Source organism: Lepidochelys olivacea, assembly GCF_965140295.1.
Source record: "Lepidochelys olivacea isolate rLepOli2 genome assembly, chromosome: 1".
NCBI lineage: Eukaryota > Metazoa > Chordata > Testudines > Cheloniidae > Lepidochelys > Lepidochelys olivacea.
Genome location: NC_140411.1, coordinates 254,123,945 through 254,149,364, shown reverse-complemented (window position 1 = coordinate 254,149,364; position 25,420 = coordinate 254,123,945). Strand labels below are relative to the sequence as shown.

The 25,420-nt window shown below is 41.2% G+C and overlaps 1 protein-coding gene across 1 annotated transcript in view; it reads left to right on the top strand.

The window, feature by feature from the left end:
* The first annotated feature begins 278 nt into the window (after positions 1–278).
* The window catches only part of ALDH1L2 (aldehyde dehydrogenase 1 family member L2), a 51,634-nt gene continuing 26,492 nt past the window's right edge, over positions 279–25,420 (top strand). Inside the window, exons 1-6 of the mRNA XM_084648724.1 lie at positions 279–448; positions 10,921–11,062; positions 16,596–16,830; positions 18,508–18,673; positions 19,908–20,009; positions 23,813–23,902. Of these exons, the coding sequence (XP_084504850.1) occupies positions 398–448; positions 10,921–11,062; positions 16,596–16,830; positions 18,508–18,673; positions 19,908–20,009; positions 23,813–23,902 (786 nt within the window). The 5' untranslated portion in view covers positions 279–397. The remainder of the gene's footprint in view (positions 449–10,920; positions 11,063–16,595; positions 16,831–18,507; positions 18,674–19,907; positions 20,010–23,812; positions 23,903–25,420) is intronic.

Genomic DNA, 25,420 nt, shown 5'->3' with positions numbered 1-25,420 from the left:
AGCGCAAAGAAGGACACAACCCGCTTTCCCGCGCACGCCGGGGCAGGTGCAGCAGGAGAGGAGGCGTCCTCCGCGCCCAGCCAGCTGGCAGCGAACCGGGCGGGAGCCTGCGCCGCAGCCCGGCCCCACCCCGGGCAGGCAGCGTGGAGGAGCGCGCGCGCGCAGGCGGGCGCTGGCGAAGCTGCTGCTGCTGCCGCCCTGTGTGCGCGCCTGCCTGGCTCGCGGCCACCAGCACCCAGCTCGGGTTGCGTCAGACAAACCTCCCCGCTTGGGCCGCCTCCTCCTCTGCCTCAGCTGGGACCCCGGGAGCGGGGCACAGGTGTTGCCTTCGCCCTCGCGCTGCTGCAGCAGCAAAGCCTCGGACCTCTGAGCCGCTGGCACCACAGAGCCTGCAAAAATGCTGTGGAAAGCCCATCAGCTTTTGAGGAAATTCTCCACCACGGCCACAGTGAGTGTGTGAGGATGGGTTCCCCTCAGGAACGAGCTTTGCAGGAGGCCGTAGCTCAGGAATGAGCAATGGGGTTGTCAGGGGGTCAGGGCAGGCTCAGTGGGACTTGGCAAATATGTTGCTTTTGATTGCAAAACGATGAGCATATTTGTTTTCCATATTTGTCTGAGGAGCCGCAATAGCCCAGGAATGGGGGGCGGGAGCGGAGGACAAGTCAGCGGTGCTTGGATAATACCCCTGCAAGGAAAGGATAAAAATAGGTCGAGATTTTCTCACATGAATTTTGGCACTGAACAGTCAGAGGTCCCTTCAGGGGATATTTGACTTGTTTACCAAAATAGGAGCATCTTGCTTTGCCTGACTATGGTGGATCTCGGTATATTCTCTGATACCATGCTGTGTATCGCAGGAGTCTGGGAGAGAAAATCGATGATGCTTTTGTAACATCTTTGCTTTGCAAGAATATGAACTGGCAGTCATGTTCTCATGGGAATCTGGGCAGGGGAAGGTCAGCGGTGCTCTGAGACTGTAATTGCTGCGAAAGAAGCTAAAGATCTAGCCAGGCCTGTTCCCACTACTGTAGTCAAACTGGGAACAGGCATGGCTATTTCTTATTGAGAAGTAAACCTTCAGCTCCTGCTCCAAATGCTGGCCTTGGAGGCGTGTCGGTTTGTGAACATCAGTTCTTACACTCTGGCTGTAAAGAATTAATGCAAGACGGATATTTGTCTGTCTGGTGTTAGATTAAACTGCATAGCTCTGCAGGGAGACTGATAACGATTCATGCTGCTCTTTATGGCCGGGTAAATACATGCCCCTTAAAATATGATGTAAAGTAGACAAGATGCTTCGGGCACTCTGGTTAAGATTCATGGATGCGGCGGAATGCAGTTTGGGGATGGTTTTTCATCCCTGAAGACTGCTCTGCGTTTCATATCTGACAGCATGGCCAAGGGTGAGGATGACTGTTTGCCTGGGGAATCTGCTTTGAAGGGTTTTTACAGTAAGAGACTTTAGCCAAGCTCTTTGGAATTGCATCAGCAATGTGAATGGATGACTGACACGTTGCATACAGAGATATGGATGGGGAGAGGCAGTGCTATTGGTTTTCATTCAGAGGAGCAAGGCTTTCGTGCATGAGTCCTGACACTATGTAGAATTAAAGTTACCATGTTAATGTCTCCTTTGAGAAGCATTTTACATTGTTTTTAAAGAGACATAGCATTAAAAAATTTCTCTTATCAATAACAGTGTCTCTAAATTCTTGCAGAGAATGAATATAATAATGTAACCAGAATGGGAGCTATTGAAAATTAATCTGTAGGGAAATTGAACTGAAAGCATTACCAGTGAAACTTGTTAGAGATGCACACACCATTAGCAATTCCAGAAGTATTTGTTATTTATAACAATGAAATGAATTCCCTTTGCAACGCTAACTTTTCTCTTCACAAGGAGAAACTGTAGCATGAACACATTTTCCCTTTTTAGTGATTTGCTTTTGTTGAGACTTGTAAGACTATTAATATATGCAGTGCTTGTGTATTCTTTTATGTTGCAGGAGGTGAATGGGAGAAGAAGAAGAATCAGAATGGAGTAAATGTTGAGTGTCATGTAAACAGCCATTAAAATAAACTCTAGTAATTTTATTTTAGGCAAATTAATACCATAAAAGCAATGGATATTGTGGCCAATATTTCCAAAATGCACCTAAAAAATTAGACAGCTACATCTATATTTAGGCATCTAAATAAAAGAGGACTGATTTTCAGAAATGTTAAACATTGTGACAGAATACCTTGTTTGCCTTAGTAGGTTCAGTCCTTTTTAGCCTTGGAGACTCAGGTGTGGGGCAAGGCAAATCCTTATAGGTGGCACGGGGTCCTGCTTCTCCTCTGCTCAGTCAGTCCCTTGTGCTTGCAAAAAGAAAAAGGAGTACTTGTGGTACCTTAGAGACTAACAAATTTATTTGAGCATAAGCTTTCGTGAGCTACAGCTCACTTCATCATATGCATCCGATGAAGTGAGCTGTAGCTCACGAAAGCTTATGCTCAAATAAATTTGTTAGTCTCCAAGGTGCCACAAGTACTCCTTTTCTTTTTGCGGATACAGACTAACATGACTGCTACTCTGGTGCCTTGTGCTTATTTTCCTTTCCTTCCCTTCTGGGGAGTGAGTGCAGCCTCCCTACTGGGAAGGTCTGGTGTCTTGCTGCAAACAGCCTACTGGTAGCTTCCCAGCTCTCCTCACTCTCTAGCTCCTACCACCCAGGGGAGGGTTTAAAAAGGTCCCAAGTAGTTGGAGTCAGCTGAACCTAATTGGTTCCCTACAGCCCCTTTTCCAGCTGAACATTGTGGTTCTCTCTCCTCAGTGGATAGGGAGGGGCCTTTTAATCCCCTGGGACTAATTACTACCCCCCTTTTGTAGCTGTTTGTCCTGGGTTTACCACCGCATCCACAACTTCCTCTGAAGCCAGTGGAATCTGTGGATGCTCAACAGATCTCTTAAAAGGAGGCCACTTTTATTTAGATGTCCAACTGTGGATTTGGGTGCCTATCTTTGTACATCACCTGTACAAACTAGTTTTCAGGTTATATGCCCTATACCGATCTTGTTCTCTGCAGCTATCTAGGGAGCATCGTATCCAAGTAAAATGAGAGTGATTTTTGAGATCTTCCCATGAGTATTTTGATCCTTGTTATAATACAAGCAAAATAATACCATAAGGAAGAAAAAAAGAAAGCAAAACCAAGTTCAACAAATGAAAATTAAATAAGAATGCTCAGACACTTTCCAGATCCCTGATCCTCTGCTTACACAACTTTGTAATACCATGGATATTCTCCAAGTTAACAAAATTCTTCTAGAGTTCCCATGCAGGAAAAATAAAAGGGCCTCTATACCTTGTAAAATTGAGCCATCTCTCTGTCATCAGTTTGAGCTCCACTATTTTCCAGGCCTGTTCGGATAACTCCAAAAAAGAAGAAGGGAAGAAGTCTCCACCAATAATAAATAATCACTAACCTTCCCATGAGAAGCAGTGCATCTGATAATTTTGTGTGCTCATTGTCAGCAAGGTGGTTACAAGGGAAGCTCAACATTGCCTCCATAGTATCAATACATATGTCCAAAGCAATCACAAGTCCATTATCAGTAATGTATATGAGGATTGCTCTTATTAATATATCACCATATGCCACCTGCATGATTTGATGGCATTTAGTGAGCTCCTGTTTGGGAACTAGACTATGGGACCTATCCTTTTAGCAGTCCATCCCGGAGGTGGCGTTTCAGTGAAGAAGTAACTACCAGGCTGTCCTACATTCCCCCATAATTTTACAGAATTTGCACTTTTATGCAGTTCTACCATGTCTCTGTATCATTTTGTTGCAAGGAATTTCCACTCTCAAAAGACTATCAAGTTGTGTAAACAGTTTTGGAATCATAGAATATCAGGGTTGGAAGGGACCTCAGGAGGTCATCTAGTCCAACCCCCTGCTCAAAGCAGGACCAATCCCCAATTAAATCATCCCAGCCAGGGCTTTGTCAAGCCTGACCTTAAAAACTTCTAAGGAAGGAGATTCTACCACCTCCCTAGGTAACGCATTCCAGTGTTTCACCACCCTCCTAGTGAAAAAGTTTTTCCTAATATCCAACCTAAACCTCCCCCACTGCAACTTGAGACCATTACTCCTTGTCCTGTCATCTTCTACCACTGAGAATAGTCTGGAACCATCCTCTTTGGAACCACCTCTCAGGTAGTTGAAAACAGCTATCAAATCCCCCCTCATTCTTCTCTTCTGCAGACTAAACAATCCCAGTTCCCTCAGCCTCTCCTCATAAGTCATGTGTTCCAGACTCCTAATCATTTTTGTTGCCCTTCGCTGGACTCTCTCCAATTTATCCACTATCCTTCTTGTAGTGTGGGGCCCAAAACTGGACACAGTACTCCAGCTGAGGCCTCACCAATGTTGAATAGAAGGGAACGATCACGTCCGTCGATCTGCTGGCTATGCCCCTACTTATACATCCCAAAATGCCATTGGCCTTCTTGGCAACAAGGGCACACTGTTGACTCATATCCAGCTTCTCGTCCACTGTCACCCCTAGGTCCTTTTCCGCAGAACTGCTGCCTGGCCATTCGGTCCCTAGTCTGTAGCGGTGCATGGGATTCTTCCGTCCTAAGTGCAGGACCCTGCACTTATCCTTGTTGAACCTCATCAGATTTCTTTTGGCCCAATCCTCCAATTTGTCTAGGTCCCTCTGAATCCTATCCCTACCTGCCACTGTATCTACCACTCCTCCTAGTTTAGTATCATCCGCAAATTTGCTGAGAGTGCAATCCACACCATCCTCCAGATCATTTATGAAGATATTGAACAAAACTGGCCCCAGGACCGACCCTTGGGGCACTCCACTTGATACCGGCTGCCAACTAGACATGGAGCTATTGATCATTACCTGTTGAGCCTGACAATCTAGCCAACTTTCTACCCACCTTATAGTGCATTCATCCAGCCCATACTTCTTTAACTTGCTGACAAGAATACTGTGGGAGACCATGTCAAAAGCTTTGCTAAAGTCAAGAAACAGTACATCCACTGCTTTCCCTTCATCCACAGAACCAGTAATCTCATCACAGAAGGCGATTAGATTAGTCAGGCATGACCTTCACTTGGTGAATCCATGCTGACTGTTCCTGATCACTTTCCTCTCGTGTAAGTGCTTCAGGATAGATTCCTTGAGGACCCGCTCCATGATTTTTCTGGGGACTGAGGTGAGGCTGACTGGCCTATAATTCCCAGGATCCTCCTTCTTCCCTTTTTTAAAGATTGGCACTACATTAGCCTTTTTCCAGTCATCTGGGACTTCCCTCATTCGCCATGAGTTTTCAAAGATAATGGCCAATGGCTCTGCAATCACAGCCGCCAATTCCTTTAGCACTCTCGGATGCAACGCATCCGGCCCCATGGACTTGTGCACGTCCAGCTTTTCTAAATAGTCCCTAACCACCTCTTTCTACACAGAGGGCTGGCCACCTACTCCCCATGCTGTGTTGCCCAGCGCAGCAGTCTGGGAGCTGACCTTGTTCGTGAAGACAGAGGCAAAAAAAGCATTGAGTACATTAGCTTTTTCCACATCCTCTGTCACTAGGTTGCCTCCCTCATTCAGTAAGGGGCCAACACTTTCCTTGGCTTTCTTCTTGTTGCCAACATACCTGAAGAAACCCTTCTTGTTACTCTTAACATCTCTTGCTAGCTGCAGCTCCAGGTGTGATTTGGCCCTCCTGATTTCATTCCTACATGCCCGAGCAATATTTTTATACTCTTCCCTGGTCATTTATCCAATCTTCCACTACTTGTAAGCTTCTTTTTTATGTTTAAGATCCGCAAGGATTTCACCGTTAAGCCAAGCTGGTCGCCTGCCATATTTACTATTCTTTCGACACATCGGGATGGTTTGTCCCTGTAACCTCAATAGGGATTCCTTGAAATACAGCCAGCTCTCCTGGACTCTTTTCCCCCTCATGTTATTGCCCCAGGGGATCCTACCCATCAGTTCCCTGAGGGAGTCGAAGTCTGCTTTTCTGAAGTCCAGGGTACGTATTCTGCTGCTTACCTTTCTTCCCTGTGTCAGGATCCTGAACTCGACCAATTCATGGTCACTGCCTCCCAGGTTCCCATCCACTTTTGCTTCCGCTACTAATTCTTCCCGGTTTGCAAGCAGCAGGTCAAGAAAAGCTCCCTCCTAGTTGGCTCCTCCAGCACTTGCACCAGGAAATTGTCCCCTACATTTTCCAAAAACTTCCTGGAATGTCTATGCACCGCTGTAGTGCTCTCCCAGCAGATATCAGGATGATTAAAGTCTCCCATGAGAACCAGGGCGTGCGATCTAGTAGCTTCTACGAGTTGCCGGAAGAAAGCCTCATCCCCCTGGTCCGGTGGTCTATAGCAGACTCCCACCACAACATCACTCTTGTTGCTCACACTTCTAAACTTAATCCAGAGACACTCAGGTTTTTCTGCAGTTTCATACAGGAGCTCTGAGCAGTCATACTGCTCCCTTACATACAGTGCTACTCCCCCACCTTTTCTGCCCTGTCTGTCCTTCCTGAACAGTTTATAACCATCCATGACAGTACTCCAGTCATGTGAGTTATCCCACTAAGTCTCTGTTATTCCAATCACGTCATAATTCCTTGACATCACCAGGACCTCCAGTTCTCCCTGCTTGTTTCCAAGGCTTTGTGCATTTGTATATAGGCACTTGAGATAACCTGCTGATCGCTCCTCATTCTCAGTATGAGGTAGGAGCCCTCCCCTCACAGATGTTCCTGCCTGTGCTTCCTCCCAGTGTCCCGCTTGCCCACTTGCCTCAGGGCTTTGGTCTCCTTCCCCCGGTGAAACTAGTTTAAAGCCTAAAGATCTTGGAAGAAGATCTTCCAATTCTAGAGCAAGACACAGGTTTGCAGTAAGATCCTCAGCTGTGCCACTTAATTGATACTTTTAAATAGGACAAAAGGAAGCAACCAGAAGTAAAGAAAGGGATTTGTGGCCTGATCCTGCAATCCCCTTCTTGTATGGGACTCCACTGAACACAATAGGAGTTCTATGCATGGAGGACTTGTGATTTGGCTCCTACTTTCTACTAGCTACAAATATATGTGACAATACAATACAGGATTGCATTATCCATACTGAATGTTAATGGAAAGTATGTTTGTGCCAATTCAAGGGAGAAATTATTCAAGAATAGCTGGTCATAGAGAAGTTGTATGTCCCTCATGCTGGGAAAATCATTTTCAGTCAATCAACTTGCTACGTATGCGATATGATGTAGTTGGCTTGTTGTCAGGTTAATCTTCTTGTTCAACAGAATGCAGGAACGTAACTGTGTCTGTGTGTACGATGCATGCGTGTGTGAACAGTCTGTGTTCTTATTTTACTAGTTCTACCACTTTATATTTATTCTCTGCTCCTTTAAAGATTGCGTCCTCTGTTTATCCCTAACCACTTCCTGGCTCAGAACTCTGCTAAACATAGAGAAATCTGTGCTCAGTAACAATTTTGGGCCAGATCCTCAGCTAGCATGAGCTGACATAATGTGGCTCCATTGACTGAAGTGGAGCTACACATTGATTTACAGCAGCTCGTGATCTGGAATTGTAATTTGTGTGCAGCTCCATGTAACATAAGAATCAGATTTATGTATATATACATTATTAGTGAGTAGAGATATAAGTTTATGATTATAGAATATATATTGTTAAAAACTTGACCTGTGGAAACAAAACTGCTCTTCTGAATTAATATTTTGAGATGAGTGTGGTATTTCTAAAATATTTTTCAAGCCCCGTTTACTTAGACTTTGATCATACTTACTGACTTAAAATTGCTGGTGCAGTTTTTCTTGTGTGAGTTTTCAAGAATGCAAAACAATGTGAATTTCCAAGCATAAAGGGCAGTCATACAGGCAATTAGGCAATTCTGGAAGTTAGCCAGCCCAGCTGCAGTTTGCTCTCTGAATCCAGTTTTTGTAGTCTCAGACTCCTAAATGCAGAAGCTGGCAAATGTAAAAACTTGGACACAGAAAAATACATGCAGAGTTTTAGCTTCTGTTAAGGTCTCTTCAGAAATTTGGCCTTTCAGGTATGCCTCTCATACTTTTTGTTTTCAGGAAAGGAAGAGTTTAACTCTTCTGATGGTACTTAATTGGTCATGATTTGTGGATGATAATGATCTTTGTGGACTTTTTGTTACCTTCATTTGCTGGTAGTTCTTATTTAGTGGGGAATAAACTGAAAAAGAAAAATACAAGTCTAAAAGACCACTACTTCTGTGCACTTGAGGTGCTATTGAGTGACAGTTAACAAGAGAACAAATGTAGAACAAGTAACTTGCATCAGGAGGACTTTCTCTAATGTTTTTTCCATCACATCTACGGTGCTGCCATTGTCAATTAACATTACATAGAAATCAGTGGATTTCATACTGTACCGGATACTTTCAGTAGCACAGCAGGTGAACACTTCTTGAACTTGCCTGGAGAATTCATAAACGTTTAAATGGTTAGAAAAAGCCAATCTGAGATTTTTATGACTGAGACTGTGCTTCTGAAAAGCGGAAGCTGAGGTGATGAAGCACTGGTAGGAAGACTTATCTGTGTCCATTTTGCATTGTCAGGATATAAAAATTTCAAGGGATAATGTGTGCATGTTGTAATTTAAAACAAGAAAGCCTTGTCTACACTAAGACAAGTTAATGTCTGTCTAAGACAAGATAGTGTTGCCTATTATAGCTGTTAGCACCAATAGTACAACTGTACTGGAGGTAGCAACCGTGTACACACCCACGTAGACAAGACTCACATTTTTACCACTCCCATCCACACTGGCAACTTAGCACTGCTGCAGCTGCACCAGTGCTGTCTGATACTATAATACAGGGGGATTTTTATTTACTGTTGCGACCTATGAGACAAATTTTACCCTTGGCCAAACTCATTTCCTGTTGTTTTCACTGCAAGTTGCATGCACACATCCAAGAGAATATTATGGCCCGAAATAGTGCTACAGTAATTTTCCTAATTCATGAACATTTCCTGTATTCATGAACATCCTACCAATTTTTAAGACCTCTTTCTGGAGCTAACTGTGTAGCTGAAATACGATTTAAAATAGATCATTTCATGTCATTTGCAAAAAGTACTGCAACTGGCTCTTCATCACAAAATGGTTTGTTGGTTTATTTCAAAGTATTATATCTTTTTTGGTACCTGAATGTTTGCTAATCCATACAGGATTTGTAAGACATTCATATGGGCTGTTCAAATCCTCTGGGACCTCAGGTGGCCCTACTGGTTGTGGTACCCTTGTGTCCCAGCTTCCCTAATGAAGAGGCAGCATCCCCTGGTAGGAGAGAAGCTAGAACCTAGAGATGTTCCTTCAGGGAAAGAAGCAGGAGTTGCACCTGACTTTCAAATGGCACATATAAAGAGAGCAGAGTCCTAAAAATACTCCTGCTGCAGCTGCTAGGACAAAACTATTTCCCACTCTCTGAAGGATTGCGACAAACATGTACTTTCGTTTGCTTGTTTTTAGGGCTGTCAAGATTTAAAAAAATAATTGTGATTAATCACACTGTTAATAATAGAATGTCAATTTAAATTTATTATAAATATTTTGAATGTTTTCTATCAGTTTTCAAATACTGATTTCAATTACAATACAGAATACAAAGTGTACAGTGCTCACTTCATATTATTAGCTTTGATTACAAACATTTGCACTGTAAAAAGATAAACAAAAGAAATACTGCTTTTCAGTTCACCTCATACAAGTACTGTAGTGCAATTTCTTTATTGTGAAAAGTTTCAGAGTAACAGCCGTGTTAATCTGTATTCACAAAAAGAAAAGGAGTACTTGTGGCACCTTAGAGACTAACCAATTTATTTGAGCATAAGCTTTCGTGAGCTACAGCTCACTTAATCGGATGAAGTGAGCTGCAGCTCACGAAAGCTTATGCTCAAATAAATTGGTTAGTCTCTAAGATGCCACAAGTACTCCTTTTCTTTTATCATGAAAGTGCAACTTACAAATGTAGAATTATTATTTTTTACATAACTGCGCTCAAAAACAAATCGGTATAAAACTTTAGAACGTATAAGTCGAAGCATGAAGGGGCATACGAATGTTTAGCATATATGGCGTGTAAATACCTTGCAGCACTGGCTACAACAGTGCTATGTGAATACCTGTTCTCACTTTCAGATCACATTGTAAATAAGAGGCAGGCAGCAATGTAAATGTAAACAAACTTGTTTGTCTTATCGATTGGCTGAACAAGAAGTAGGAGTTGAGTGGACAGTACTACAAAAATCTCCTGTTATGTGAGGGAAGAACTTTGGAACTGGGCTCAGCCACAGATGCCTTGAGTGCCTTGAACTAATGTGACATTGAACATAGTGTCAAGTCTATTGACATTTGTCATTCTTAGAAAACATTTTAATTTTCCTGCAAGAATAATAGATGAAAAAATTAGAAGTTAAAGGGCATATTCTAGAAACTTGTGGCAGGAATGGCTAGATTTTGCTAAGAGTCTGTTTCAAATATAAGATTTCATGGTTTGTCGATCATAGGTAGGAATAATGACTGCAGATTTTGTTACGCCTTTTTGTAACAAGCAGTGCATGTACATGCAGAGACTTCTGCTGATGAAATAATAAAGGAGGCAGTAACAATACCAAGTGATATTTGTATGCAAAGAAGTATGGTCTTACTAAATTGTAGATTATATGAACAAGGTGGAAAAATGGATCATTTATTTTATTCCATTATATTGTTGGGACAGAAAGACACTATTGCTTTAAAAATCAAAACTAACATTGGCTAAGAAAGAGTAAGACAGAATTACATGTAGCAACATATCTCTTCTGCATCCTAAAATGTAGTTTGCTTTAACTCTTGTTGACAGGCTTATCAACGTAAGCTAAAGCTAGCCCTGATAGGTCAGAGTATTTTTGGTCAAGAAGTCTATAGACACCTGCAGAAAGAGGGCCATAAAGTCGTGGGAGTGTTCACCATTCCAGACGTGAATGGGAAAGCTGACCCTTTGGGTAAGTATAATCAATCACAGCGTAAGTATTATCATCGGGCGTAAGCACAGTTAAGTTGCTTCTCCATGAGAGGGCATTGTCTTTATGGCAGTCATTTGTACGTATAGCCAGATATATAAATCTTTGCCATGTTTTTTGGCATAATAAAATAATTAACCTGGTATGCTTATATCAGTGTTCAGTTAAATTCTGTCTAGAGTTAATTGTCATGGGCTATCCCGCCACCTTACAATCTGCCCCATTTAAAGAGCATCTCATAGTTGCATTGCCCCAGGAACAGCTTGAGAAGCAGTGTGTGATTCAGAGCATCCTGCTCTGGGGAGGAACTAAATTGCTGGGGTGCCAGGCCTATATTCACCCCAGAATGTCATCTGGTTTGCTGGCATAGCTGTGTTGTCTGGCACATTGAGAAGGCATGGAGCCAAGACTCTGCCTGTTCTTGGCCCCCGATCTCTCCTGACTACCTGTATGGTCTGGAGATGAAATAGCAGCTCTAGAAATCCTGCTTCCCGTTGTGCACTGCAGCTTATGGCACAAGCAGACCATTCAAGAGAGTAAAGGGACAATTTATCTCCCCTTACTCCATTGCATAGGCATATAGGTATGTTCTAGTTCTTTAGAAGTAATAGTTGCTGACTGATCATATTTAGTAGTGTACTTGTGCAGTATAATTCTGGGACTGAGTCTGGAGTAACAAAGGAGTTGCTTTGAAATGGCTGTCTTAATTATAACTTTATTTTTCTCCAGGGTGCCACAACAGTTAGTTAATAAGATTAACAATTACAACCACCAAAACAGGATTAACCTTGGTGGCTAATCAGAATTTTAAATTACATTTAATAAACTGTTTCCAGTCACTCAGTATTCCCTGACATGTTGTTACAGGAATTTTATTAAGGAAAAGTCAACCATAAATATTGCTTATTCAGGCAGTAACCATTCCCAAACTTGGGTATTGCTTTTCAAGTTTATTAAATTCTATAGTCTGTCTCATTTAAAATAAAATTACAAAGCTTTTCACAGGTAGGAAGAATTAGGTGAGTTCTACTAGCTTAATAACAGATAATTCAGTTAGCTATGGGAAGGTACTATAGAGAATTGTTGCAATACTATGCAACCTAAGCAGTACTCCCTTGGGCAAAACTTTCATTGATGTCAATCAGTTATTTATTTTGGCTTGGCCATAAAATTGGTTTATTGTACACTAGGTGATGAAAAATTGGTTTGGCTGATAGTTTGCTGCATTTTACACTCAGATGATTAAAAAATAGTTTCAATTTTAAAGTGGAATTTGATGATGATATAGTATGGCCAGTCAGCTGAGATTTCATTTCTAAAAGCAGAGGCAATACATGTGCAAGGACTATAGTTCAAAGAAGTTTGTAAGGATTTACATCACACGTGCATGATACTTCCAATATGCAGTGTGAAATACATGCCTAAATATCTTCTGAAGGCTACTTTAATATCATCAAGATTTATTGGGTAAAACTCCACTTTTTATTTATAAAATGAAGAGATTTATAGACCTAAATTAAATGAGATGGATTCTCTGGTCCACTAAGGCCACATTGTGCTTCATCTCCTGTCTCTCAGGTTTTTTTAAATGCAAATGTGTCAAGGTGTAGTGCGGGCTCAGAAGGGTTCCTCTCGCAAGCCTTAATGGCCTGTACGCTCTATTACAATAGATTCTACAACATAGTGGACCACGTGTCCTACCCTAATTGGTGGGGTATTGGGTAAGTCGTGCAATGGGATTTATCTACTGTATAATAAATTCTGTTGCCCCCATTTAATGTATTTATTTCTTCTCTCCTTTGAAGTTATTCATGAATATGGTTTTCTTCTTCATTTGTAACTATAGAGATGGAAGATTACACAGTGGGCCTCAGAAAATATATTTTAGGGGAGTTGTCTGTGATCATTTGAACCAGATAGCAAGATACCACTGACTGCAATGAATCTTAGGTAGTTGTATTGAAAGTCTTGTACAGCACTGCTGAAGTGGAAAATTAAGTTCTGTGAAACCAAACTTATTCCAGATAGATAAGATTATTAGACAAGACATGAAATGTCACGGTTAGTTAATAATATTCATCATTCCATTCTGGTTTTATAGGTGCTTAATACATAGACCATAAAAATGAATTTAATGATGGATGCAGCATGAGCTGCATTGCTGAGAGATCAGAACATAGCTTCTTGTTTATTCTTTGTCCTTACATTTCTGTTCTTAACTGAATACACACACAGAAGTGGTACTGTCGTCAGTTAACTGCATACACATATCTTCAGAAGAACTCTCACCCTTGTTTCCAGAGAGGCTTGCTGCCACTTGAGTCAAAGAGGAAACTCTGTTAGTTGTTTGCTGTTGTAGCAATAGTGCGCATAGCCTTTTTCCAGGCCAGCCATTGGTGGGCAAAACAGTGATGAATCGATGAACAGGTGGGTAGATCTAATTCTGTACAATGCAGGACAGCAGTGTGCAAACATAAGCATGCATGTTCACACACTAGAGAAACGGAGCACATTGTAACGCCAAAAGGATTGGTTTTTTTCCCCCAGGTCTACGAGGCAGACTAAAAATTGGGGTAGGGGTGGTGAATACCATTCTGCTCCCTATGTAAAGGATTTTCTTTTCCCTTCTCTGTGTCTTTAGGACTGTCATCATCTCATTAGTCATAAGGCCATAGTGATTTTTTTCCTTTGGAGTTCTATAAGAATTATCTACCTTAGGGATCGGCAACCTTTGGCACACGGCCCACCAGCGTAAGCCCCTGGTGGGCCAGGCCGGTTTGTTTACCTGCCGTGTCCGCAGGTTCTGCCGTTTGCGGCTCCCACTGGCCACGGTTCGGCGCTCCAGGCCAATTGGGGCTGCAGGAAGTGGTGGCAACCACACTGTCTTCCCGCAGCCCCCATTGGCCTGGAGCGGTGAACCACGGCCAGTGGGAGCTGCGATCGGCCGAAGCTGCAGACGCAGCAGGTAAACAAACCAGCTCGGCCCGCCAGGGGGTTTACCCTGGTGGGCCGCATGCCAAGGGTTGCCAATCCCTGATCTATCCTCACAGGACCTTCTTACCGTGCACATAAAATTCACCTGGACTGAGATTTCCTTGCTAGAGGAAAAGACTAGGATATGCAGAATCTTGTGCCCCCCGCACACACACACTATGCTAAAATAACATTATTAAGTTTGCACAGTCATTTACTCAAAAGTTAGGAAATGCAGAATGAAGATGGCCTGTGCAATCTTAATTTGGCCCCATTGTGTGTATGCATTATGATACAGTCTTTAATTACATGATTCCGTGTTATTTTTTCCTTCTCCATTCAGTGCACAGACTGGACAGTGCTAATTTATTGAGCAGCTATTCAATATTTTATTTTCTCCTTGTTGTTCAGTGTGTGGCCTCAGGCCTTATTTACCAAACATTATTCAAACTCTGTTATGAAGACAGAATTATTAATTTCCGCATGGGTTCTTCTATGGCACGCATCACTATCATATCTGAGTGCTTCACAAAGGGTACTGTCTTTTTTCATAACACCCCTGTGAGATGAGGGAGCATCATTATCCCCATTTTGCAGATAGGGAACTAAAACACAGACAATAAAGTCAAAAGTATCCACTAATTTTGGGTATCCAATCTGACACACATAGGACCTGATTTTTCAGAGTACTTAGCATTATATAGTCCGTAATATGTTCAAAACACAGCTCCCATTTGGGAAACTGCTGATTTATTTTTATTGAAAAAATGTGACTCGGTTTCCCTTCTCACCTTGTATTGTTACCTGCTGGTGTGAAGGGTTTAATTTCTTTCTTAAAATTAGGAAAGCAGTGCAGTAAGAGAAGTCCTATAAGCATGAATGAACTATCAGGAACTGTCAACCTGTGAAATGAGCTGTAGAAGCATGGAATATTCAAAGATCACTTTATCAGCTTTATAAATGTCATATGTAGCTTTATGGGCTAGTAATAGTGTTCTAGCCCAGTGAGGGAGTTGCAGGGTCTTGCAGGAATTAAAATCACCAGGGCAGGGGGGTAGGTAACAAGTCTGAAGAAGTCTCATTCTTGGAGAAAATCGCGTATTCTAGTTTGTCCTAGTTCCAGAGACTGCCTGACAAAGAACTGAAAATGATATAAAATGACCAACTTGACATGGGAAGGGGCCTCTCTCATCCAATCCAAGAACTGGCATGAGACTGTGACCAATGGAACCAGGTCCTGCGAGTGGACCTGAAGTTTTAAAACATGCCAGGTCTCCATGTGGAAGAGGGGTAACACCTAGTTAGTTTGATATTCACACAATCTGTTTATTGTTTTTAAGGTATGTTTTCTCTTCAGTGCTTTTGTTCTGAATAAATAATACTTTCCTTTATGAAGGCTGGCTGGTCCTTGCTTAACTCTGTCATTGCTTCTGAGAACAGGACTGAAGGTGCTGAACTAAAGTCAGACCTGATCAGATATTCACAGGGAATTGCAGGAAGAATTGAAGCCTAAATCCCTGGTCTAGAGGGAGAGAGTTGTGGGCCTCTGCCCTAAGAGAGGTGATGGTTAGAGGCTTGAGGTCTAAGTTGGGTGCCCTCAAGGAGCCCAGCACAGGGTCAGGGTTGCTGTTACTTTGGGAACTGTGACACCACTAACTATAGTTACAGCTGTGAGTGCTTGGCACTTCTGAAACTCAGATTGTGAAATCTTTTTATTTACTTATTACCATTGTTGTTGGTTTTGTATTATTTTCTCTGGAATCTGGACCTCAACTATACTTTGACCAAGAAATCTAGACCTTGACAAAAAATAATTTATTAACCCTGGTTTAACTATTATGCCAACCTTCTCCCTTGATGGCCTCCTACGTGATGATACTTGCTCCTTTGTTTGTGAAACAGTTGTCCCTCTTACTATGCTCTTTCTCCCTGAAATTTTAGCCTTTCCACATGCTATTTCTCTTACTGGAGTATGAGATTCACTATGTAATACTAAAAGGAACTTGGCACCCTGGAGACTGTTTAGTTTGTCACAGCCAAGGTCTCATAGCTCACCTTCCTTTCTGTATGTTAAGTTGTGATTGTTTTGTAGAAAGAAGGGGGGTTAGGCTTGAGTTTGAGTTCAAACCCTGGGTTTGCATTGCAATATAGATGTACCTACTGAAACTCCCTCTTGACCCAGGTTCAGCTCCACCCCCTTAATTGGCCTGACTGGGGGCACTTGTTCTGGCATAGAGGTGCTAAACCTACTTTAATCACTGAAGCCAGCCACCCTGTGACAAGTACCATAAAGTAGTTGTTTATGGTGCTATATAGTAAGAGTAACATGCTCCCCATGACAAAGGTATCTGAATTCTGTGGGCACAGGTTAGTATATACAGGGCAATAGAGTACAATGGCATTTTAGCATCAATACAAAGAAGCCATTTTTTATTTAATTATCTGATTGATTTGTCATACTATGTCATCCTTATTTGTTACATTTTAATTTTTAATGTAACATACTTTTTTTAAAAAATGATGTATTTTTCTTGTTTTTTAGCACTGGCAGCAGAGAAAGATGGCACCCCTGTTTTTAAGTTCCCCAGATGGAGAGTTAAGGGCAAGCCTAACCGGGAAGTAGTTGAAGCCTACAAATCAGTTGGAGCAGATCTAAATGTACTTCCATTCTGTACACAGTTCATCCCTATGGATGTTATTGACAGTCCTAAGCATGGATCAATTATCTACCATCCATCCATCCTTCCCCGCCACAGAGGAGCTTCAGCTATCAATTGGTGAGATGATTTATTTTTTTACCAAAAAGCCCCAAAGCTATTTAGATTTCCCATATCTCTGAAAGATACAGAGTCCAGATCCTCAACTGATTTAAACTGGCATCATTCTATTGACTTTGACTGAGCTGCCTTATTGAAGGTTTGGCCCATGGACTCAGTGTAATTTTTGCTGATTTTTTTTAACCAGTTTTGTTACTCAGTGTTCTACTGAGATTGCTGCTATGAATCATGTTCCTAGTATGTTTTCACTCACATAACTCTATTCAGTATATAAAAAGAAAGAGGTGAACACTTAATGAAGGAAATTGAAACAGGTTTAGATATGTGCCTTACATATCTGTGTAAGGTTTCACATATCTGTAAACTTTTATTATATCTGTAAACAAGCCCTGCTTGTCCTTCCTTATGTCAAGCCTTCTTTCAGTTCAAACACATAGGGGTGCACTTTTACTGCTGAATGAGGAGGTTTAGTAACATATCTTCCGCTGCTAATAGTAGTTAAGTAGTTAAATCCACCATAATTAGAATTCACTGAAGACTTATACCCTCTATTATAGCACATCAGTGCTGCTGCCATATCTGCGAGGCAACTCTTCTCTTCTGTTGGACGTTCTGTTTCAGGTTGCAAGAGCCAGTAATATGACAAGCTTAGGTATTTTTGCTAGTATTTCCAGAGACCGAGAATCTCACTTCTGCAGTGCAGTCACCTCTTTGCCCACGTTATAGTTTTCCAAATCCACCAACTTGCAATCATTACAGCTTTTGCTGTTGTTCTGTGAAGCCGCAAAAACTAAGGTGGGAGGCTGCCAAGGAACATTTAGATCATGCAGGAAATAATGTTGGAGATTTATATACAGCCAAGTGTTTAAGAGGTGTTCACTAATTTTGTGTGTCAGTTTTGAGCCACACAAGTAGAGACAATTGTGCCTAATTTCCAGCAGTGTGGAGGGCCTGTAGCTCCAAAGGGGAATTGGGACCTGTGTGGCTAACATTCTTTCAAAATTCAGGACCAGATTCTGAGATGATGTAAATTTACCATAGTTCCATTGAAGACAATAACTGGATATGATGTTCCTATTCACTTAATATGAATAGGACTGTTGTGTAGCATTGCTGTGCTTTGTTAAACAGTTGTCATGTTCCACCCTGGAAATACATTTTAGTAGTAAGCCACCTCTGTTTCTCTTACCTACCTCTCAGATATATTGTGAAGCTTATTTAGTTAATTTTAAGTAACTGACTTGGAGATGTTCATGAAAAAGACTGTGTAGAACCACAGTCATTAGTACTATTTTGTTTTGTTAGTACTGATGGTTCCAACTTGCAAATGGTATCACATCCCACTGCAGAACTTCTGTGCCATTTGTTGTACCATTTATAATTAATTTAAAATTTAGCACAATAAACTATGAAACAAAAATGACTGGACTGCAAAGCACAACACATAAGACATTGGCTATAGCCTTGCTTATGTCATTGTGTGTACACATCAGCAGAGTCAAGCCTGTAGCTCCTTGAATAATAGCAATGAAGTGACTGTACTAAGAAAGCTGATTAGACTCCACACACATGCATCTCCATATTGTGCCTGTATCAGGCATATGAACTATCAAATGGACTGATATTTGTGACTAAGGTCATTTCCTCTATATTTATTCTAAAATATTCTATTGGCAGGACTTTAATTCAAGGAGATAAAAAAGCAGGGTTTACTATTTTCTGGGCTGATGATGGTCTGGATACTGGACCAATTCTTCTGCAACGGGAATGTGATGTAGGACGGAACGATACCGTGGACGACTTATATAATAATTTTCTTTTCCCAGAAGGCATAAAAGCTATGGTAAGTCTGCCTGTGCTGAATACAGAAATTTTAAAAGGAAAAATCTGGCATAGTTAATCCTCTTGGAATTTGAACATAAATGAAATATAATTAGATACTAAAGAAATTGGAATATACTGGGCCAGATCTTCAGCTGGAGTAATTCCATTGACTTCAATGGAGCTATGCGCATTCACACCACTGGAGGCCCACAATATTTTGAGTAGGGGATAAATCCTGCTCCCTCTGAAGTCAATGAGCCAAATTCATCTCTGATGTAACTCCTTTGACTTCAATAGAGTTACACCTGCATTGAATTTGCCTTGTTTTAAACTGGACTAATCAGCAGCAAATAGTTTATAGCATCATAGAAAACAGAGACTTGGAGCTTTCAAATTAAAAAAATGAAAATTTGAGACAACATTTCTGTTAGAGCTTCCTTTGTTCTGTTATTTAAAAAAAGGTGACTGTTTCCACATGTCACAGAAGGCACAAAGACAATTGTAGTTTGACAGTGTCCCCAGCGGAAATTAACTCTTCTGTACCTTGCTAATATCTGAGCACCACAGCCTGTAGATCTTTACTCACAGGAGTAATCCCATTGAAATCAGTGAGATGACGCAGGGGATTAAGGACTTGCAGGTCTGGGCTCTGTTGTTTAGCAAAATTGCCAGAACCTTATTTTACTTGTGGATCAGGAAGTCAAATTTAAACCTAAAAGTGTGGACTTTGGTGTGTGTGCTGGTGCATCACACATACACACAAAACATAACAGAAAACATAATTTGTTTTTAAAAAGTGCTATGTGCATGGAACAGTTGAGAAATCCCCTCCTCCTTTCCTGTTGAATATTGGCAGGGATTTACACAGGAATCTGCCAAGTCATTGCTGTTTTTGCAAACTGTTAAAAACAGAAAGGCTGAATGTAATATATAGGGTCATATTCTGCCCTCAGCTAGGCCTCAATCCTGCAAGGATTATGCAAGTGCTTAGCTTTATTCACTGTGAGTGAGTAATGCTCTTGATGTGAATGGGCCTGCGGTGTATAAAGTTAGCAAATGCACAAGTCTTTGCAGGATCAGTCCCTTACACTTCAGCAACCCTGGATTAAAAAATAAATAAGGAGCCAAGTCCTGTACCCTACATAGGAAAAACTTCTACTGACTCTAATAAGTATAACTGAGGGCAGAGCATGTGTAAACAAAGAGAAAAATTGGCCTATTGGAGCAATTAAAACTGCTTTTTTCCTGTTTAGGTAGAAGCTGTCCAGCTAATTGCTGATGGTAAAGCTCCTCAGATGCCTCAGCCTGAAGAAGGGGCAACATATGAAGGGATCCAGAAGAAAGAAAATGCAGAGGTACTGTTGTGTTAACAACACTGTGTTGCTAATAACAATGTAGTTCCACTTTATGTTCAATGTGCCAAAAGATCTCTGGAGTATTGGTACTACTCCAGTGGAAGTCGATGAGAATTGTCGCTTTGACTTTAGTGTGTGGAGGACCATGTCCTAATTAGCAAGAACAAGTCTGACACAGATAGAAAGTGCAGAAATATTTTATCATTCTGACTTGTTCTCTACAAGCTCTAGTCGTAGAAATTATTATTCCAAAAATAGATTAAGGGGCTAATTGCACAAACTTGTCTGAGTATAGTTAGTGCCACACACAGTGTCTTTAAAGACAGTGTGTTGTGGTACTAAATACTCTCTCTGAACTAATTATGTGTTAACCAGGTCAGATGTGAAGTCTGGAGCATACAACTCAGGAGCAGTGCGTAGGAGATATGCATGTAGTAAAATGCCCATCCTGCCTGAGAGAGAGAGATGAGATCTAATGGAGTGTATATACAAGCAGGAGCCAGGGTCTTCTGCATTCTAATCCCAGCTCTGATTTCCGCTCAGGCCTTGAGCAAGTTACGGAACCTCTCTGCGTCTGTTTTTATTATTATTACTGTCAAACAAATATGCTCTGTACTTCCATGTTCACTTTTGATTACATTTTAACAAAGTACCTGGATCAGGGAGTCTCAAACTCTGATCCATGAACCTTTCATGATCTGCAAAATACTTATTGGTGCTACAGAGAGAGCTAGGAGATCACATAGTATTGGTTTCTTCTCTTTGCTTTCAGCTGTTTTTACAGATGTCTAGCCTCTTCTTTGCAATAAATAAATAAACAAACAAGACTGTTCCTTAAAAGCAGCTGAAACCAAGAAGGAGAAAGATTATCTGCATAGGAGAAGGATTACAAGAGGTAACAGGAACAGGCCTTAAGGACAGGTGCCATCAGCAGGACCTGCAGCCAGAGAAGAGGCAAGAGATGCCAAGGAATTCGCAGAAGAGAGGGGAGGAGGGAATTGAGCAGCATGGGCAAAGGAAAAGTTGGCAGAGAAGCATTTTCAGAGAAATAGGGGGAGAGCAAACAGAACTGATGGGAGGAGAAGATAAATAAAAAGCAATAGTAGACTGTGATTCCCTTTTCTGAGAACAGCGCAAACCCAAGAGCTGCTTGGTTGGTTTGTGTTCTTTCCTATCCCAGGATTTGGTTCTGCAAGTGCCAAGAGACCATATGGTTCCTCATGGCCATCACTCATGAAACTTAATCTTCTGTTGAGTCTTTGATAGAGTACTCTGCACAGTAAGGGCTTGCTCCTGCTCCCATTTCAATCATTTCAAGTTTGCCATTGGCTTCAGAGGGAGAGCGTTCAGACTCAAGTTACATAATTTAAAATGGATCTTGTATTTTACAAATAAATATTACAACTACTTCTAATGACTAGTGTTCTGTTGGTATTTTAAAATATGGTGTTATTCCTCAAGGACATAATCCATAGCCTCCCGAGACTGATGGAAAGGATTCCATTGACTTCATGGACTGTTGGATCTGGCTTCTATGAATTTGAAAGCACCTAAGGGACTTAAGAGCACAAATCTTATTGAAAGTAAATGAGACCTGTGTTCCTAAGTCACTTAAATGGATCTGAAAATCCCATCCTCCATTCTTTTCACTAATAAAAAGGGAGAGGCTTATTCAGTGATTCCTCCTCTGTATTCACAGGGTAGAATGATACTTTTTGATATATTTAAATTATTAATATCTTAAGATATTGAATCCCTTTCCTCCCAAATTTCTGGATGAATTCCACGGAGATGTAATAGATCCCTAGGCAAAGCTCTTATGCCCTGGCTTCAGCTTTTTATATTTAGCAACATAATGTCCTATCTAGGATCATCTACACAGTTGCTGTTTCTTAGTATTCTTAATATATCCGACTGCCTGGAAAAAGGCAGTTGGATTAGACCTTCTTCCCCCGCCCCCCGAACAAATAGCACTGGACTTTCTGCCAGAAAGAGATTTCATGCTGGGAAAATTTAATTCTCCGTCAAACAGATGGAGTTTTAAATACGTTTTTTTTTTTAAATTATCTATATAAGGACTATAATGGGAACATATTTTATATGGTTTGTTCATGCCGGACCAGTTGTATAATAAGCTTCCTTGCTTTTTCTACCTATTTAAGCAGGGACCTTATCCAAGGCTGGGAAAGCCACCATAAATTATATAGAGTGCTATCTGTGACTCCTCCATTATTTTTGCTACAACAGTGCAAACTATTGATAACAGGAGGTGTAAAAAAACCAGCATAGCAAAGCTTTCAATCTGTAGCCTCTATAGACAGTCTTCGTATAAAATGCTGCCTACTGCCTTTTTCTGCCTAAAAAGTTATTGACTAACATTTTTGAAGAGACACATAGATCTACAGGTGAATTTCCCAAAATGATCCCAGATCTAGAAAGATAATTATCTTGGATCATATTCTGGTTGTCCCCATACACTGCTGGACATCATGGACGCCAGCAAAGCAGGGTAAGGAAGGATGGCTGAGTCCTAGCTGTTCTGATAATCCCCCCGGGGAAGATGCATATTAGACCAGGCACACTGGAGGGGTGCTGCTGAGGATGACACAAGGAAAAACAAAAGGAGTTCTTGTGGTACCTTAGAGACTAACAAATTTATTAGTCTCTAGGGTGCCACAAGTACTTGTTTTCTTTTTACGGATACAAACTAACGTGGCTGCTACTCTGAAACCTGTCAAGGAAAAACGAGGACTGTTGTTTAACTTAAATGATGCATGTAAAATTAAAATGAGTTATTAAGGAAGCCTTAGAGTTGTTTAGTTTTATTTATCTATTATTGTAGAGTTATGACACTTGTTAAATTTGTGTCTGTGGTCCCAACCCTGTTCTCCTCACTCAGACTCAGTTCATTGCGAGTTCTGCCTGAGTAAGGAGAGCTGGATGAGGCAATGTTTTCTTTTCTCTGTTGTAAAACTGTGTTGTCATCAGCTTATAACATAGCTGTAAAATGTTCTCTGAGTTTAAGCTAGAGAGACCACTGAATATCATGGGCTTGGTTCTGTAATAAATATTTTTTTAAGTCCATATCATATCCCATAGCAGCAGAAGTGCTAACATCATGCATGCATTGTGTAGGATTACAAGGGTCATAGATGGGCTGTGCTAAAGGATCCTTAATGCAGCCTGATCCATGCTTGTTCCTTGCATTAAACTGGCTCATTCTTTGAATACCTTGTGTGAATCCCAGGCTTGTATTAATGTTTCGCTTAATAAAGAGATGATAAAGGGTTAATACATGATTAGTGTTTTAATAAATGGTTAATCAATTGTTATAGAGTCCCACAGGTTGCTTATAACTATATGTGACTCTTTTCACTGATGTGATTGTACCCATCTCTAACACATACATACTGCTTGTGTCTTTAACATGAATATAATCTGTCATAAAAACTTTATAAAGTGGGACCCTTGCATCCTCCATGTGTGATCCTCATACTTATCATATGAATTAGAGACTTTGAAAAGGAAAGCTTGTGCAGAAGCAGTTTTGAGTAAGATTCATAGTGTCCCAATTTACAGCTCTGACGACTAGCCATCTGGAGAATGTCTCCTTTCCTTTCCTTTCCTTTCCTTTCCTTTCCTTTCCTTTCCTTTCCTTTCCTTTCCTTTCCAGACCCCTTCTAGATTCTTAAATAAACAACTGAAAGAGAGAAACAACTTGTTGCTGTTATTATTGGAAAGAAATGTTATCTTTATTTATAGCCAGATAGGAAAGAATCAGATCATGTGTCTTGATTTCCTAGATTTCTTGGGACAAGCCTGCAGAAGCTTTGCATAACTGGATCCGAGGGCATGATAAAGTACCTGGAGCTTGGACAGTGATTGATGGCCAGGTATGATATGTGAAATTTAAGTGTTTCCTTACTTTTCATACCATCTTTGTTATTTGCTTTTGTAATAAAAGTTACAGATGAGATGCAGCCTCCTTTTGGTGATCACATGTAACTCCCGTTGATAACAATCAGAATATAGATCAAGTCACTTAATAAAATGTACCTGTGATGGGTTGCCCTCCCCTCCCGCCCCCAGGGTGCCACTTGTAACCGGGGTACCACTGAGACCACCTGACCCAACAGCCTGGGCTCTCTTTACACTGTATTGCTGAGGCAAAGCCAGCCAAGCTCTCCTCATGCTTCAGACTGCACTTAACCAGCACACATACAGGTAGGGACACAACCAGCTGCAGCTTTACACACACATGCTAAGATCAGCTAAGGAACTGCCCAGTACTCAAGTGCACATCCTCCTCTGAAGTGCAAACCCAAAATTATACCGTCTTGCACTGCACAGAGAACTGCACAGCGTAAGCTCATGAAAATTGTCCCCTTCCTCAATGTGGAGAGAGAGATGCAACAGCTTTTAGCACCCCCAGTTATGAATTCCACACACCAGGTTTTAGACAAAACGAAAACAAGTTTATTAAGTACAAAAGATAGATTTTAAGTGATAAGGGATAGCAATCAGATCAAAGCAGATTACCTGGTAAATAAAACAAGCACGCAAACTAAGCTTAATATACTAAAGAAACTGGTTATAAGCAGCAAATTTTCACCCTAAATGTTGTTTTAGGCAGATTGCAGAGACTTGCTTGCATCTTAAAACTCCAGATATTCCTTTCACAGGCCAGACATCCTCTAGCCTGGGTTCAGTCCTTTCTTTCCCAGTTCAGTCTTAGGTGTTTACAGCAGTCATCTTGGGCAGGGAGACAGTGAAGAACAAACCACGATGATGTCACTCCCCTGCCTTAAACAGCTTTTGCATATGGCAGGAACCCTTTGTTTCTGTAGTTCTGATGCCAGTCAGTGGAAAAACATTGGTATTCCAAGATAGTTTCCAGTACCAGGTGACTTGGTCACATGCTTCTGTAGCCATAACTCAGAGGCTGGTTGTAACACCCTCAGGAAGGACTCTCTGTGGGTGATAAACATCTTCTAAGACCTCTTGTTTTCGCTAATGGCCCATCCAGACTGACTGCGTTCTGTCGAGTGGGCATTCCCCAGGTGAAAACCCACTTGTAATTGATATAGTCAATATTCCTAACTTCAGGTTCAGAAATGATACATGCATACGGATGGGATAATCGTATTCAGTAAATCATAACCTTTCCAATGATATCTCATATGCCTTATTTTGCACAAAATATATCCTAATTATGCCATACTCATAACAATATCTCTATGAAGAATATGGGGGACATAGTGTCACAGTATCAATCACCAGAAAAATCATGGCTAAGTCCAAGACGTGAGTCCATTTGATAGGGTCAGTTAGTTCAAAGAAAAAATAAAAGCGTGTGTCTGAAAGGGACTGAGCTCTAGTTCAAATCCATAAGCAGAGAGAGCAGAGCCAGA